Below are 13,010 nucleotides of genomic sequence, written 5' to 3' on the forward strand. Positions count from 1 at the left end.
GATCTTCGCTTCGGTGTGTAATTATCATCAGGAGATTCGAGGCTGTTAAATGATGGTGCTACAAGTCTAGAATATATGTTTCCTCTCCATATTTTCGCACTAATCACACTTTGTTTTAATAACATTTATGTGAAATTAAATCATGTTTAAATCATGTTTGGTTGGTTTGTTATCACAATTATGCAATTTACCATTCAAATTCTTTGTATTAATTCTTAACAGTTAAAAATTTCTTCATAATTCTTATGGCTAAGCTGTAGATGATTCTAGCTCGAGTTTTAATGCGATTTTCAGACATCCAGTACATACGATGATACGAATGTAAAAAAAAATAAAGTACATACAAAGTATCCGGTCTACTATCCGGTTAAAAAAGTACATACACATTATACACGTGCTTCACTTCTTCTGCGTTCTGCCAAACGCTTTTTACAAAACGCCAACGCGAAACAAACGTTTTGTAATTTTACTGGCCAAAATCTCACAAGAATTGGGAACAAACAAATCTCGAGACGCTCTTCCTTATTTCTAGGCCACACAAACTTATCTCCACGACGACTCTCTCCTTCTCTTAACCAAAAAAAAAAAATGTCAATGTCATCTTTCTCCTTTGTCTCTCTCACTTTCTTCTTCCTTCTTCTCGTTTCTTCATCATCTTCATCGTCATCTTCCGATGGCATCTCCGAGTTGTTCAACGACTGGTGCCAGAGACATGGCAAAACTTACGGTTCAGAAGAAGAGAGGCAACACAGGGTTCAAATCTTTAAAGATAACCACGACTTCGTTACCAAACACAATCTCATCGCTAACGCTACTTACTCTCTCTCTCTCAATGTCTTCGCGGATCTGACTCACACCGAGTTCAAGACCTCTCGTCTTGGACTCTCTGTTTCTGCGCCGTCGTTGGTAATGGCTAGTAGTAAAGGGAAGAGTCTGGGTGGTACCGTAAAGGTTCCAGATTCTGTTGATTGGAGGAAGAACGGAGCTGTTACTAATGTCAAAGATCAAGGAAGCTGCGGTATTTTTATTCTATCTTTTGTTGTGAGACTTAGAAACTTAAGATTGGATTAAAGATCAAGACTTTGGAATCTGGAACTTAAGATTGGATTTAGATCGGAGAAAATTCTCAAACTTTAGAATCTTTGAGGATGCAGGTTTCATCTTCTGTGGTTACTTAGTAGTATGTTAAAGGAAGACCAATCGTGGCAAAGTTTGTCACCGTAATCTAATTTTGCATCTCTTTTACGCTTTTTGGACTTTTTTTTGGAGTATAACTTTTCTTTCCTTTTCCATGTGTAATTATGGTTGAGAGTATTATACTGATTGAACCTTTTAGGAAAGTGTAGAAGCAATTATCATGTGTCTTCTACTCTTCTTATATGACAGTTACTGTTTGATTCAGTGACAAATGTTGGAATTTTGGTCAGAAATAGTAATGTGTTCTCTCAGATGCATCCACCATGTTGTTTATTTGAGTGGATGATGATGTTCTACTACATTTATAGGGGCGTGTTGGTCGTTCTCTGCTACTGGAGCTATGGAGGGAATCAACAAAATTGTTACAGGAGATCTCATCAGCCTCTCCGAGCAGGAACTCATTGATTGTGACAAGTCCTATAATGATGGCTGCAATGGTGGTCTCATGGATTATGCTTTCCAATTTGTCATAAAAAACAAGGGAATAGACACAGAGAAAGACTATCCTTATCAACAACGCGATGGCACCTGTAAGAAGGATAAGGTATCGGTTTACTTTCTCCTTGTTTAATTTCTATACCTTGTTTGTGTCTTTGGTCTTTGACATTCACTAACGTACATGAGTCTCTTTTGTTATGCAGTTGAAACAGCGGGTTGTGACAATTGATAGCTATGCTGGCGTAAAAACAAATGATGAGAAAGCGTTAAAGGAGGCTGTAGCGGTTCAGCCAGTTAGTGTCGGCATCTGTGGAAGCGAGAGAGCGTTTCAGTTATATTCTAGTGTAAGTTACAAGATTAGAGATACAGACCTACTATATTCTCTGAATGTTCAACGTTTCCTTGTTTGAAACTTTACCTTTTGGTGCAGGGAATATTTTCTGGACCGTGTTCGACATCATTGGATCACGCTGTGCTCATAGTAGGATATGGTTCAGAGAATGGCATTGATTATTGGATTGTGAAGAACTCATGGGGAAAAAGTTGGGGAATGGATGGGTTTATGCACATGCAGCGTAACACCGGAAATTCACAAGGGGTGTGCGGAATCAATATGCTTGCTTCATATCCCATCAAGACACATCCAAACCCGCCTCCACCGTCCCCTCCCGCCCCCACAAAATGCAACCTTTTCACCTATTGTTCAGCTGCAGAGACTTGTTGCTGTGCAAAAAACCTGTTTGGATTATGTTTCTCATGGAAATGCTGCGAGATAGAATCCGCTGTGTGTTGCAAGGATGGTCGTCACTGTTGTCCACATGATTACCCGGTTTGTGATACAACTAGAAGTCTCTGCCTTAAGGTATTTTAGCTGTGGATATGTGTGCATACTGATCACAATGCTCTACTTCTATGTTTTGTTGACTGATGAAGCTTATTCCTTGCTTACAGAAAACTGGGAATTTCACGGCAATCAAGCCCTTCTGGAAGAAGGATTCTACAAACAAACTTGGTAGATTCGAGGAATGGGTTATGTGAGAGAAGTTTTATACATTTGCTACAGACATTTTACGCATATGTGAATTCGATTACATGTATCTGCGAGGGGATTAGTTGTAGCTGTTGTTGAGATATATAATATATCATCACGGATGTACTTTTAGTCGCTCATTTGGATGAATACAACTTCTGAATCAATAAAGGGATACTTGCAGGACAAACACAGTATTAGTATCTGCAAGACACAACAAGGAATAAAAGTATCATCTATACATATTGTAGACTAAAGCAGAGACTAAGCTTCGCTGTTGTTGTTCTCTCTTTTCTTCAGTTCTGCGGTCTCCTTCCTCTTTGTTTTGTACAGGGAATAGAAGTAAGAAGCTAGAGCCAAAACTGCTCCTAGCAGAGCACCTCTTCTCTGCCAGCCAAAGTCATCGTCCATGAAATCAAAAGCCAACACAATAAGCAGAGCTACAACTGGTGAAGCACACATATGAACAACATCAGCGAATAAACCGGAGACTAAAAGCACCAGACCTAACAGCCCGACCGCCCAAACCTGCCAAGAGAGAGCCAACCCGATCAAACTCAGAATGTAGTAAGTTTTCCCTCTCTTAAACCTCTCGCTGTCGCCTTTTAACTCCTTAAATTCACCACTCGCAAATAGACCGACAATGCAAATGAGTGTGGCGATGAAAGAAACACAGATTTGCATCTCCAAGACCATCCGAAACACCTTCTTGTTACCATACCTCTTTGTCTTCACCAAAACTTTGTCGAACCCTAGCTGCATGAGGCACAGAGACAAGGAGAAAGCAAGAGTAGGGAATATGAGTATCAACCATGCCTTGATACCGTAAGCATCAGATTCATCTTCATCAGGGGTTCCGGCAAACGCAGGGCCGCCAAAAAAGTCGGCGGCAAGAGTGAGGATTATCGATATGATGATCCATCTGTTAAACTTGAGACGGTTTATGAAAGCTGTGAAGAGGGAGGTGAGTATCAGTTGAGTTGATACCAAAATCCCCCATCCCACGTATAATTTCGCAAGAGCATACAACTTGCTATAAACAGAGACAAGTACACCGAGAGAAACATAGAGCGAGAGAACACGAAACCAGCCATTGTTGGTTTGACTGGAGACTGTTTCCAGGTTCGGTTTTGGTGAAGGAAATATGAAGAAGAGTGGAATCAGGATGGGAAACGCAGCGTTCTGAATCAAAGCTTGTGGCCATGTTCCTTTGTATTGTCGGTCTTGATCACTGTCTGATCGATTGTCCTGAACGTAGTAGAAGTTCAACAGAAGCATGACAAGAGAGTCTCCGACAAAGATCAAGAAACCGCAGAAGAAAACAGAGATCCACCATCTGCGTTGATTGAGCTCCATGGATCCAGGATTCTCGCAGAAGCCTGGTTCTGGACCTTGAAACTCCTCCATGGTCTCTCTGCTTCTTCTTCAATTTTACTTCTTCTTGGAGATTTTACAAAATACGCAGAGATATTAATCTTATAAACCTTTCCTAGAGGGTGGGACTCATTCCCATGATTGGTTTAACGTGCAAACACACATTTCAATCTGGAAAGATAAAGAAGAGAGAAGGTTCCTGGTCACGAAATGGTCATGCTTTTGACTCAACGTTGCTTGAATAGGTCTCATCACATTTTTCTAATGAATAAATGATCTGTAAGATTGGTTTTTATATTATTATCAAAGAGCATATTGGCGGCAAAGGAACTCGTTCCAACTGTAAAGCTCCCCAAATCGCGAAACCGACTTAAACCGGAATTGAACCAAAACATTACAAAAATCTTGGAGATCTAAAGACTTAACCAAAAGACATGTGAAGGGTCCAACACGTGGCGTGTAGGAAGCAGCAAGCCGTGTGACCCACCCGACGCAGTGGAACAGTGGCTTTGATAAATCGGGCAAAAAAAAACTTCCTCGTGAAGGAAATAAGAAAAGCTTTGAGAGATGGCGACGAAGAAGACTGTTTGGATCACACTGTTGTGTCTATTTGTTGTTTCCCAGGCGGATCAGGGTTTCGATGTTCGTCATCACCTCTCCACCGTCACCAGGTTCTTTCTCAATCCTTCGTATTGCTTGCTTCCCGAGTAATTTTGAATCAAAGAACAACACTTTATCATCTGGGTCTAAATTTGTTTGACCTAATTTGTCAAGATTGCTGTCGGTTTGCCTGACAACATTGACAACGTTTTTGTCAGAAATTTGTGTAGTTTTCTTTAGTGAGTTCTAATTTGTGTTTGTGGGGAATTTGAAATTGGTGTACAGATACTCAGTATCGAAAGATGTTACCCAGAATTTGATTGAAGGATCCAATGTCCCCAGTGAGTGTACACCTATCCACCTTAACCTTGTGGTAAGCTTACTTTACTAGAGGATTCATTATTTTTGTGATGGAAAACCCAATATGAGGTAGAATGAAACTGAAATTGGTGGTCTTTTAACATTGTTAGGCTAGGCATGGAACTCGTTCTCCGACCAAGAAACGGTTGCGGGAACTGGAGAATTTGGCTGGTAGGTTAAAGGAACTGGTAAAAGATGCAGAAGCTAGAAAATCGTCTTTAGACAAAGTTCCTGGATGGTTAGGACAATGGAAATCTCCTTGGGAAGGAAAAGTGAAAGGCGGGGAGCTGATCAGGCAAGGGGAAGACGAGTTGTACCATCTGGGAATCCGAGTTAGGGAACGGTTTCCTAGTTTGTTTGAAGATGATTACCACCCTGATGTCTATACAATAAGAGCTACGCAGGTTGGTTGCCCTTTATGTGAATACCCGAATGTCGTTGCAAATATTGGTGGAGGACATTCCTGACTTGTTTAAATCTCTTGGGTAGATTCCTCGGGCATCTGCAAGTGCTGTAGCATTTGGAATGGGGTTGTTCAGGGAGAAAGGAAATCTGGGACCAGGCCGTAATAGAGCATTCGCTGTCACAAGTGAAAACCGTGCTAGTGATACAAAGCTTAGATTTTTTGAATGTTGTAAGAACTACAAGGTACAATCATGATTGAATCAATCTAAGTTTTTTTTTTTTATTATTGTATGGTTCATCCTCAATATACTTATTCTGAGTTTTTCTTTTTCTTTACATGTCTTTGATTGCAGAGCTATAGAAAAGCTAAGGAACCTGCTGTGGATAAGCTCAAGGAACCTGTTTTGAATAAGATTACAGCTTCAGTTGCAAAGAGATATGGTCTAAATTTCACTAAAAAGGACGTTTCTTCTCTCTGGTTTCTTTGCAAGCAGGTGTTTCATTCTTCTTTCTCGTTTTAAATTTTCTGAAGGTTTATACACTCCTTTCCTGGAGGCTAGCACACCTATGTCACGTCATGAATCAATTATAACACTAATGTTGTTCTGTAAATTTCAGGAAGCATCATTGCTGAATTTAACAAATCAAAGTTGTGAACTTTTCACGCCATCAGAGGTACGTTCAAGTTGCCAGTTCATTCTATCTGTCTTTGGATCTTTTTACATGTGCTTTAGATATATTTTTCGGCTCATGGATTTTATGCTGTAACACAATCATCTGTAGGTTGCTTTGCTGGAATGGACAGATGACCTGGAAGTGTTTCTCCTCAAAGGATATGGCAATTCCTTGAACTACAAAATGGGAGTTCCGTTGCTAGAAGATGTTTTGAATTCAATGGAAGAAGCTATCAAGGCCCGGGAAGGTAATCTCAAACTTGAAACCAAGAATATATGAACGATTTGCCTGCCAATTTAGTCATCAGATCTAAGTATTTGTTCTATTTAATTACCCTGCAGAAAAGCTGCCGCCTGGAAGTTACGAAAAAGCGAGGCTTAGGTTTGCACATGCCGAAACAATAGTTCCCTTTTCTTGTCTTCTTGGGCTTTTCCTTCATGGATCTGGTTAGTCTATCACATCTGATATTCCTACGCTTGTGCCTGTTGTGAAACATGTAATTCTACTCAGTGCTTCTTATTCTTTTACAATGGTTGAAATGTTTCACAGAGTTTGAGAAAATACAGAAGGAACAACCATTGGAACTCCCTCCACAACCTCCTAAAACCAGAGATTTTAAAGGCAGCACCATGGCTCCTTTTGGTGGGAACAACATTCTTGTCCTCTACAGTTGTCCCGTAGATTCCTCTCCCAAATACTTCGTTCAGGTTCTGCACAACGAGCATCCTATTGCACTTCCAGTAAGTTTCATCTATCTCATAAACCCAAACTCAGTTTCAGCTCTATTGTAGTGGACAGTGGCCAAACAGAAATGTAGACATAACTTCCACAATTTTGAGAAATGAATTAACTCACTTTTCCGTTTATCTTCTATTTCCTAATGTCTCCATACAAATTTCAGGGTTGTGACGGAAAAGATTTCTGTTCTCTTGAAGATTTCAAGGTATTTTGCATCTTTCCCTCTGAAGTTTTCCTACAAATATATACATTTTCTTTTGTAAAACCTATACAGGCATGAATCTCAATTGTCCTTTTGTTTTTACAGGCCAAAGTGGTAACCCCTCATCTAAAGCATGCTTTTGACAATCTCTGCAATGCTAATCGAGATGACCCGAAACAGAAGCCTGCATCAAGTAAGTTATCAATACTGTTCGGTTGGCTGTTTGGGTCGAGCCAGGATACCGAGCTCTAGTTTACTTCACAGCTCTTCTTTCTGCCTGAGTACAGTTTGAACCTGAAATCACGTAGAGCAATGTTGTCTGTTTTTTGTCACCTTGCCACAGTTTTTAGTTAGTTCCATCCGGTTATCCGAAATGTTTCAATTTTGATCTTTGAATCTATTTCCATACTGGCTTGGTAGAAACTAAAAGCCTTAAATTTACAAATGTAGTACATCAATCCGAGTAAGGACTTGTAATCTTTACTCTATGTTTGGTTCCAATCCCTCTTGAACTAAGATTGGAGTTTAACTTTTAATATAAAGTACCAATCGAGAAAAGAATGTGCATTTCTTATCTGTATATTAATCACCAATTTTATATGAGAAAACTGTAAACAGCTCTATGATCTTGTAAGATAATTGATGGAATCAGGACATTCTAGACGAATATAATCATACATGAGTCCTTGAAAAGGGCTCGTGGCGAGGGGTTGAGTTAGATATATGGTGTTGTTTCCCAGGCGAAGAGAAGAATCAGGCACATTCACATTGTACAACCAATATAGTCCATGAATACCATGCCTTGCAATTGTATTATCCTTTCCTATTTGCTCGGTCGTGAACAATGGAGGATTTGCAGAAGGATCGTTGACCCGAACCTGCAAAAAGATTACCAAAGAAACAAATGAATATTTTCACACTTCTCATAGAGAAAAAAAGAGTGTCAATGCAACTTCAGATTTGCACCTGCAGTTCTGCTACATTTGATGTAGCTAGAGCAATTCGCAATGTGAAGTTTCCGGTTAAGTTTTTCATTTTATCGTCGAACTGAAACCTGATCTGCCATGTTGTACCGTTATATCCTCCATTTGCTTGCTTCCTACAAATCCATTGTTTTATACTTTAACAAAGTTTCGTAGTGTTTTGAATTTGAAATAGTAACAAACTAACCTTGTAACTTGCATGAAGAACCATTTCTTAGAATAATCATCAACATCAGCATTGTAGACCATATCTTCGTCGGGGTACAGTTCTGAATACCGTTCCCACAATCCGTATTGTCGGTATTTATCAGAACGGTTTGAGTAAAGTTTGTTTACAAAGGTTGGATTAGGGTCAGGAATGTAGAACTCTGCAGCGGTTCGGTCTGGCACACCGATTTCCCATATAGTTGAACCGTCTCTAGGAGGTTCATACACCAAGTCCCCTAGGTTAGTCTTTGAGCCTGTTTCCAGTGTTACACTCTTTGTCAGAATGATGTACATGTATACAAGACAGTCGTTGTGGTAATACAAGTATTCAAACCTGGAGAAATATCAAATACGGTGTCGTTGTGGTAATCACCGATGAATCCAGGAGCAAAGGCATAGAGATTATAACGACCACTTCTCACATTATTGATAGAAAAAGATCCGTTTTCGTCTGCTTTTGACCAGAACTGATAACCCTGTTAATGTAATTAAGACAAAAACTTATCACTAATCGAATTAATGTTAATTAAAAAGAAGGAGAATGAGTATATGAATAGAGTTAAAATTACTTTGTATTCTCTTTGCCATGAGCCAACATCTCCTGGTGCAGCCAATCCCACGTAGGAACCATTTGCAGGTATATCCTCACTACGTATGAATCTGTTAGGAAAAAAAAACTATCACTTAGGAATCTGTTACGTCATAAACGAGGTAGTTTCAAGGGATAAATGAAGCAACTAGTGTACCTGTCTCTTACGAGTAATCTACCGCTAACAGATCCTCTTTGGTCAGATGCAGGAAAATCATCTGAAGCTGTGAAGCTATAAGGCCACTTCTCTTCTTCAATCTTTGTCTGAAACAACAACCAAACCTATTATTCAGCTCTTTTGTTCTTACATATGCACATGAATATGTGTGTGGTAGATGTATGACTGACCTGGTTCTTGGCTTCATGCCAGAGCAAGAGAGGATCAACTCCTTTAGGAAAAGAGTTGAGATAAATAAAGACTGGTCCAAATACTTTCTTCCATGCTTCGCCTTGTTTAAAGGTCATGATTAAATCTGCTCCAACATAGTGAGTGCTGTGAAATATCTGTTCCATTTCACACGTATAACTTATCATTCATCTTCCATCCAAATTATGAATCGATTTATGGTGAAACCAAATGCTCACAGCGAGGTTGGTTGGACCGACATGGGAGCCTAGGAATTGCTTGAGAGGTCCAGCAGATCGGAACTCGTTGCTTGGAGTGATTTGCCAGAAACCAACTGAATCATTTGTGCTTATCCATCCATGTACTTTTATGTCTTTACTCTCCATTGAGTACTCATACTTGTCATCAACCTATAAGACAAAAACACTTTAATCCTCTGTTTCCTCTGTTTTTTAATTCCTCTGTTTCCTCTGTTTTCAAGCTGTAAATGGATGGCTTAGATGTTTTCTAGTAATAGTTTTAATTTATACCTCTCCTTTGAACTCAGGTTCGATAGGGTCGAGAAGTTGAACCGCCTCGGGATAAGCAAGAGGCTGACCTCGAGGAGGGATTCGATCATCTGGCAAAGGCATGTACCTCTGCCTGTCATCTGAAATCGCCATGTAATGAAACTTGTCCTTGTTTAGCTTAATAGCTAATCGGATATTATCGAGTTCAACAGCAGGCCATCCTTGTAACCGCTCGAAGATGGCATAAGTGTAGAACCCCGACGAGTTTCGCAACATTACAAACCTGAATATCAACTCAAATCCCATCAATAGAGACAGATTCCAAGTTAGATATATACAGATGTTGACATTGTGACTAGTTAGTTACCTCTTGTCTATATTCACTGGAACAGCCGTGGTTGAAGATGTATTCCATGTCCTTGAAAACGATAGCTCTATCAGTTCATCGTTCTGCGTCTTCACTTCCATCTTTGTTGCTTCAATCCTGCAGTAAAGTAATCCAACTAAGTGTCATTTCACATTTGCGCAATAATAATTATATTGGTATGATTAAAATGTAAGACAATCATTTACCGGTCTAATGTGCCTTTGGTCTTTTTGGTTTTTTTTCCAGGAAAGTTCCACACTAAGTCCCAGTAACTGAAGAAATCAGACCAGTTAGAGTTTATACACTCGCATCAGAGCAGCTAGATACATATACATATATAGAGTTACCCTCTATCATCTTCTTTGCTGTCATACGCTAGCACATTTTCGATACCGTTATACTGGATCCCGGTGACAAATCCCTCAGGATTTGACAAAGTTAATTGAAAAATTCCATTGTCCATTACCACCTGTAATCATCATCACAGTTTAGGGTTAAGGAAAAGATCCACGTGGCTTGTACATCAAGAAAGCAACAAACTAAGAGCGTAACGGGTTTGTTATCTATTAAAAGATGTGTCTTTACAGTAAAGGTAATTTATAAGAATCTTGATTAGTTAAAAGAAAAACGTAAAGAGACTACGTACATGTCGATCTTGGTAATGTAACTGCAAGACTTGTGTTGATTCTGGCTGAGGAGTTTGATTTTGGGAGATTGCAATTTCAAACGAAGACATGAACATGATCAAAGCAATAATCCATCCTCTCTGTTTCAAGAAGTGTCTCCGGTAATCTATTATTTTTCACCAAACATGCATACCATCACTTTTGTTAGGAAGTAGGTTCTTATCATGTATATAGGTTAAATATTTATAAATAATCTAACTAAAAGAAATCGTAATTATGTTTTCTTCTGTGATGCGTACCTTTGGTCGTCACGAGCTTGAACACATGTGAAGAGAACAGAAACATGATTAAATCAGCGTATTTGTCTTGGAGCTTTCTCGAAATCTGTACACAAACGTAATAAGACAAACGAAGTTGTACAGACGAGGCAAGTAAGAAAGAAAGAAAGAAAGAAAGAAGAGTCGTTGTTAATAGATTATGACACAATAAAATCACTATATAGGTTTTCTTCTAATAAGAATCCATTACTCACACAAAAACTTTGAAGTGGGGACAAATGACAAGAGACAAAAAGTAAAACATACGAACATGTGAACTAATAAAAAAGAACATAGAAAAAAAAAAGGAAAACAAAAAAAAGAGAGAAGTAAGTTTAATGGACTAGGCAACATCAAAAGTTTTCTTCTACTATAAACAAAGAATTCCTTTTTTCATATTACTGTATGACCCAGACTTTATTGGCGTCTTGTAAAATTCATTAAAATACGAATAGAAAATGAACAAATTGTTCCATCAAAAATATTACAATTCCAATCCCATGCAGAGGCATGAACCAAAATTCGTAAAAAATGATTAATTCAGACTCAAAAAGTATGATTTTGAACATGGTGGTATACATACTTATTAATGCAATAGTTGTATCACGTGCTACGATTCGTATAAAGCAACCACCCCCAATAATAATACATCTTGTCTTTTCTTTTCTTTTCCCCAACAAATACTTAGCCTACTCGGAAGATTTCTAAGGAAAATGTACCTAACCACACATCCGATTTACCTGAAAGTGGTTCGGTTGTTGACAGTGACACCACTTCATAATTAATTGTATTCGATCTGTAGCTTTTGTTGTAGATGTATAAATATGCAAAAATGCACACGAACAAGATATAGGGAATATAACGAATGCTGATGCTTGAAGCAAAAGTTGTATGCGGCTGCTTGGGTGGTTGATTGGAGTTAGGGAAAACACAAACATTCATATAAAAACATATACATATCGAAGAAATATATAAAGACTTTTTTAACAGGTTGTTCACCAAATGCTTACCCAAATAATTTCCAACGAACACTATTCATGGGTTTAATTTCTCACATTATTTAGCAGAAAAAGTCATTTTCGATGAAATTAATCAAACAGATGAGTAAACTACATCCCTATATTCTTCATATGTCTTTTATGTATACCAAGAACGAACCATAATGTCACTAACCTTTCAAGTTGACCTGGAGTCTGAAATTTTGACAATACAGCGAGGAAAAAATTATTGTTTTCAAAAACACAACATTGAGATGATTCTTAATAGAAGAGAAACGAATTTTATAATTTGGTTGCAAAACAGTCAACTAATAATAAAGTTTAGTAGTTAATTTATTTAGATCTCATTTCAACCCTCGAGATAATCTTCCATTTAAAAAGATTTATTAATTTGTCAAAGGAAAAAAGACTTGATCAAAAGGATAGATTGAGCACCATTCTAAGAAATTTTTAAAACTGGAAAGTCAAGATTCATGTGTCTTAATTACATTTTGTGATGTTACCATCAGATATTATGTATGTATCTGATTTCTCCTAATTTTTTCCCTTTCTATAAGATTATTTGCAAGATTGAATAACAGTCAAAATCCTTTTTTTGAGTAATCAAAAAAGTACTAAAAGAAAAATATTTCATACCATTTATGTCACTATAATTCATTTCTAAGATAAATATATCAAAAGACTTTACATAGCCTAAATAATTTAATGTTCATTATTTACTGGTTTATTTTAGAACCTTCTTTTTTCACTTGTATCTGTGAAATATATATTTTTTCATCCATCTTTCCTTTATTGATTGAATTAGGCAACTAACAAACAATTTAAATCAAATTTGGTTATACTTACTGAAAGAGTGAGATCGAAATTAGATAGGGGAGCTTTAAATAGGATGTAAAGGGTAGAATCGAAATTAAATAAACCACGTGATGAGATCGAGCGGTTGAAAAGAAAGTAGTCGTCTGCATGCACAAGATCTCAACCATTCAATTAAAACAACAAATATCTGCAGCGCAAGAGCTAAGCCCTAATCTTTTCTTTTATTTTCTTCT

The 13,010-nt window shown here is 38.0% G+C and overlaps 3 protein-coding genes and 1 pseudogene across 7 annotated transcripts; 2 read left to right on the forward strand and 2 right to left on the reverse strand.

The window, feature by feature from the left end:
* The first annotated feature begins 466 nt into the window (after positions 1–466).
* Positions 467–2,855, forward strand: LOC104778646 (low-temperature-induced cysteine proteinase). Its single transcript, XM_010503095.2, has 5 exons — positions 467–1,018; positions 1,506–1,741; positions 1,839–1,979; positions 2,066–2,497; positions 2,587–2,855. The coding sequence occupies exons 1-5, from the start codon at positions 589–591 to the stop codon at positions 2,671–2,673; spliced, it is 1,326 nt and encodes a 441-aa protein (XP_010501397.2). The 5' UTR covers positions 467–588; the 3' UTR covers positions 2,674–2,855.
* Positions 2,751–4,157, reverse strand: LOC104768171 (putative purine permease 16 pseudogene; annotated as a pseudogene). The gene has a single exon (XR_015595139.1). The product of XR_015595139.1 is annotated as a putative purine permease 16 pseudogene (transcript).
* A 365-nt stretch (positions 4,158–4,522) lies between these two features.
* Positions 4,523–7,577, forward strand: LOC104768195 (uncharacterized). The gene is made up of 11 exons (XM_087508248.1): positions 4,523–4,710; positions 4,925–5,012; positions 5,110–5,403; positions 5,489–5,647; positions 5,758–5,898; positions 6,023–6,079; positions 6,188–6,326; positions 6,421–6,525; positions 6,629–6,819; positions 6,981–7,022; positions 7,125–7,577. Exons 1-11 carry the CDS (start codon positions 4,607–4,609, stop codon positions 7,269–7,271), a joined length of 1,467 nt encoding a protein of 488 aa, XP_087364374.1. The 5' UTR covers positions 4,523–4,606; the 3' UTR covers positions 7,272–7,577.
* LOC104768180 (uncharacterized) lies at positions 7,538–12,816 on the reverse strand. Of its 4 annotated transcripts, none has more exons than XM_010492105.3 (15): positions 11,704–12,816; positions 10,946–11,030; positions 10,667–10,812; positions 10,368–10,489; positions 10,227–10,292; positions 10,021–10,137; positions 9,675–9,936; positions 9,384–9,554; positions 9,147–9,302; positions 8,956–9,062; positions 8,779–8,869; positions 8,544–8,685; positions 8,190–8,463; positions 7,986–8,118; positions 7,538–7,897 (listed from the first exon to the last, which is right to left on the reverse strand). In XM_010492105.3, exons 1-15 carry the CDS (start codon positions 11,899–11,901, stop codon positions 7,640–7,642), a joined length of 2,328 nt encoding a protein of 775 aa, XP_010490407.2. In that variant the 5' UTR covers positions 11,902–12,816; the 3' UTR covers positions 7,538–7,639. The 4 variants fall into 4 exon arrangements, with proteins under 4 accessions (XP_010490407.2, XP_010490414.2, XP_087364372.1 ...); XM_010492112.3 differs by having other exon boundaries at positions 9,405–9,554; positions 11,704–12,483; XM_087508246.1 differs by having other exon boundaries at positions 12,137–12,443.
* Between the last annotated feature and the right edge of the window lie 194 nt (positions 12,817–13,010).

The sequence above is a fragment of the Camelina sativa genome, chromosome 3, assembly GCF_030686135.1.
Source record: "Camelina sativa cultivar CO46 ecotype springtype chromosome 3, ASM3068613v1".
Taxonomy (NCBI): domain Eukaryota; kingdom Viridiplantae; phylum Streptophyta; class Magnoliopsida; order Brassicales; family Brassicaceae; genus Camelina; species Camelina sativa.

Excerpts from the sequence above, each read along its gene's own strand:
- LOC104778646 (XM_010503095.2), top strand. The coding sequence starts at position 589 with ATGTCAATGTCATCTTTCTCCTTTGTCTCTCTCACTTTCTTCTTCCTT. Across the intron at positions 1,019-1,505 it reads CAAAGATCAAGGAAGCTGCG|GGGCGTGTTGGTCGTTCTCT; the intron begins GTATTTTTATTC and ends CTACATTTATAG. Across the intron at positions 1,742-1,838 it reads GCACCTGTAAGAAGGATAAG|TTGAAACAGCGGGTTGTGAC; the intron begins GTATCGGTTTAC and ends TTTGTTATGCAG.
- LOC104768195 (XM_087508248.1), top strand. The coding sequence starts at position 4,607 with ATGGCGACGAAGAAGACTGTTTGGATCACACTGTTGTGTCTATTTGTT. Across the intron at positions 6,080-6,187 it reads AACTTTTCACGCCATCAGAG|GTTGCTTTGCTGGAATGGAC; the intron begins GTACGTTCAAGT and ends AATCATCTGTAG. Across the intron at positions 7,023-7,124 it reads GTTCTCTTGAAGATTTCAAG|GCCAAAGTGGTAACCCCTCA; the intron begins GTATTTTGCATC and ends TTGTTTTTACAG.
- LOC104768180 (XM_010492105.3), bottom strand. The coding sequence starts at position 11,901 with ATGTTTGTGTTTTCCCTAACTCCAATCAACCACCCAAGCAGCCGCATA. Across the intron at positions 11,031-11,703 it reads AACAACCGAACCACTTTCAG|ATTTCGAGAAAGCTCCAAGA; the intron begins GTAAATCGGATG and ends GTTTGTGTACAG. Across the intron at positions 9,555-9,674 it reads AACCTGAGTTCAAAGGAGAG|GTTGATGACAAGTATGAGTA; the intron begins GTATAAATTAAA and ends TTTGTCTTATAG.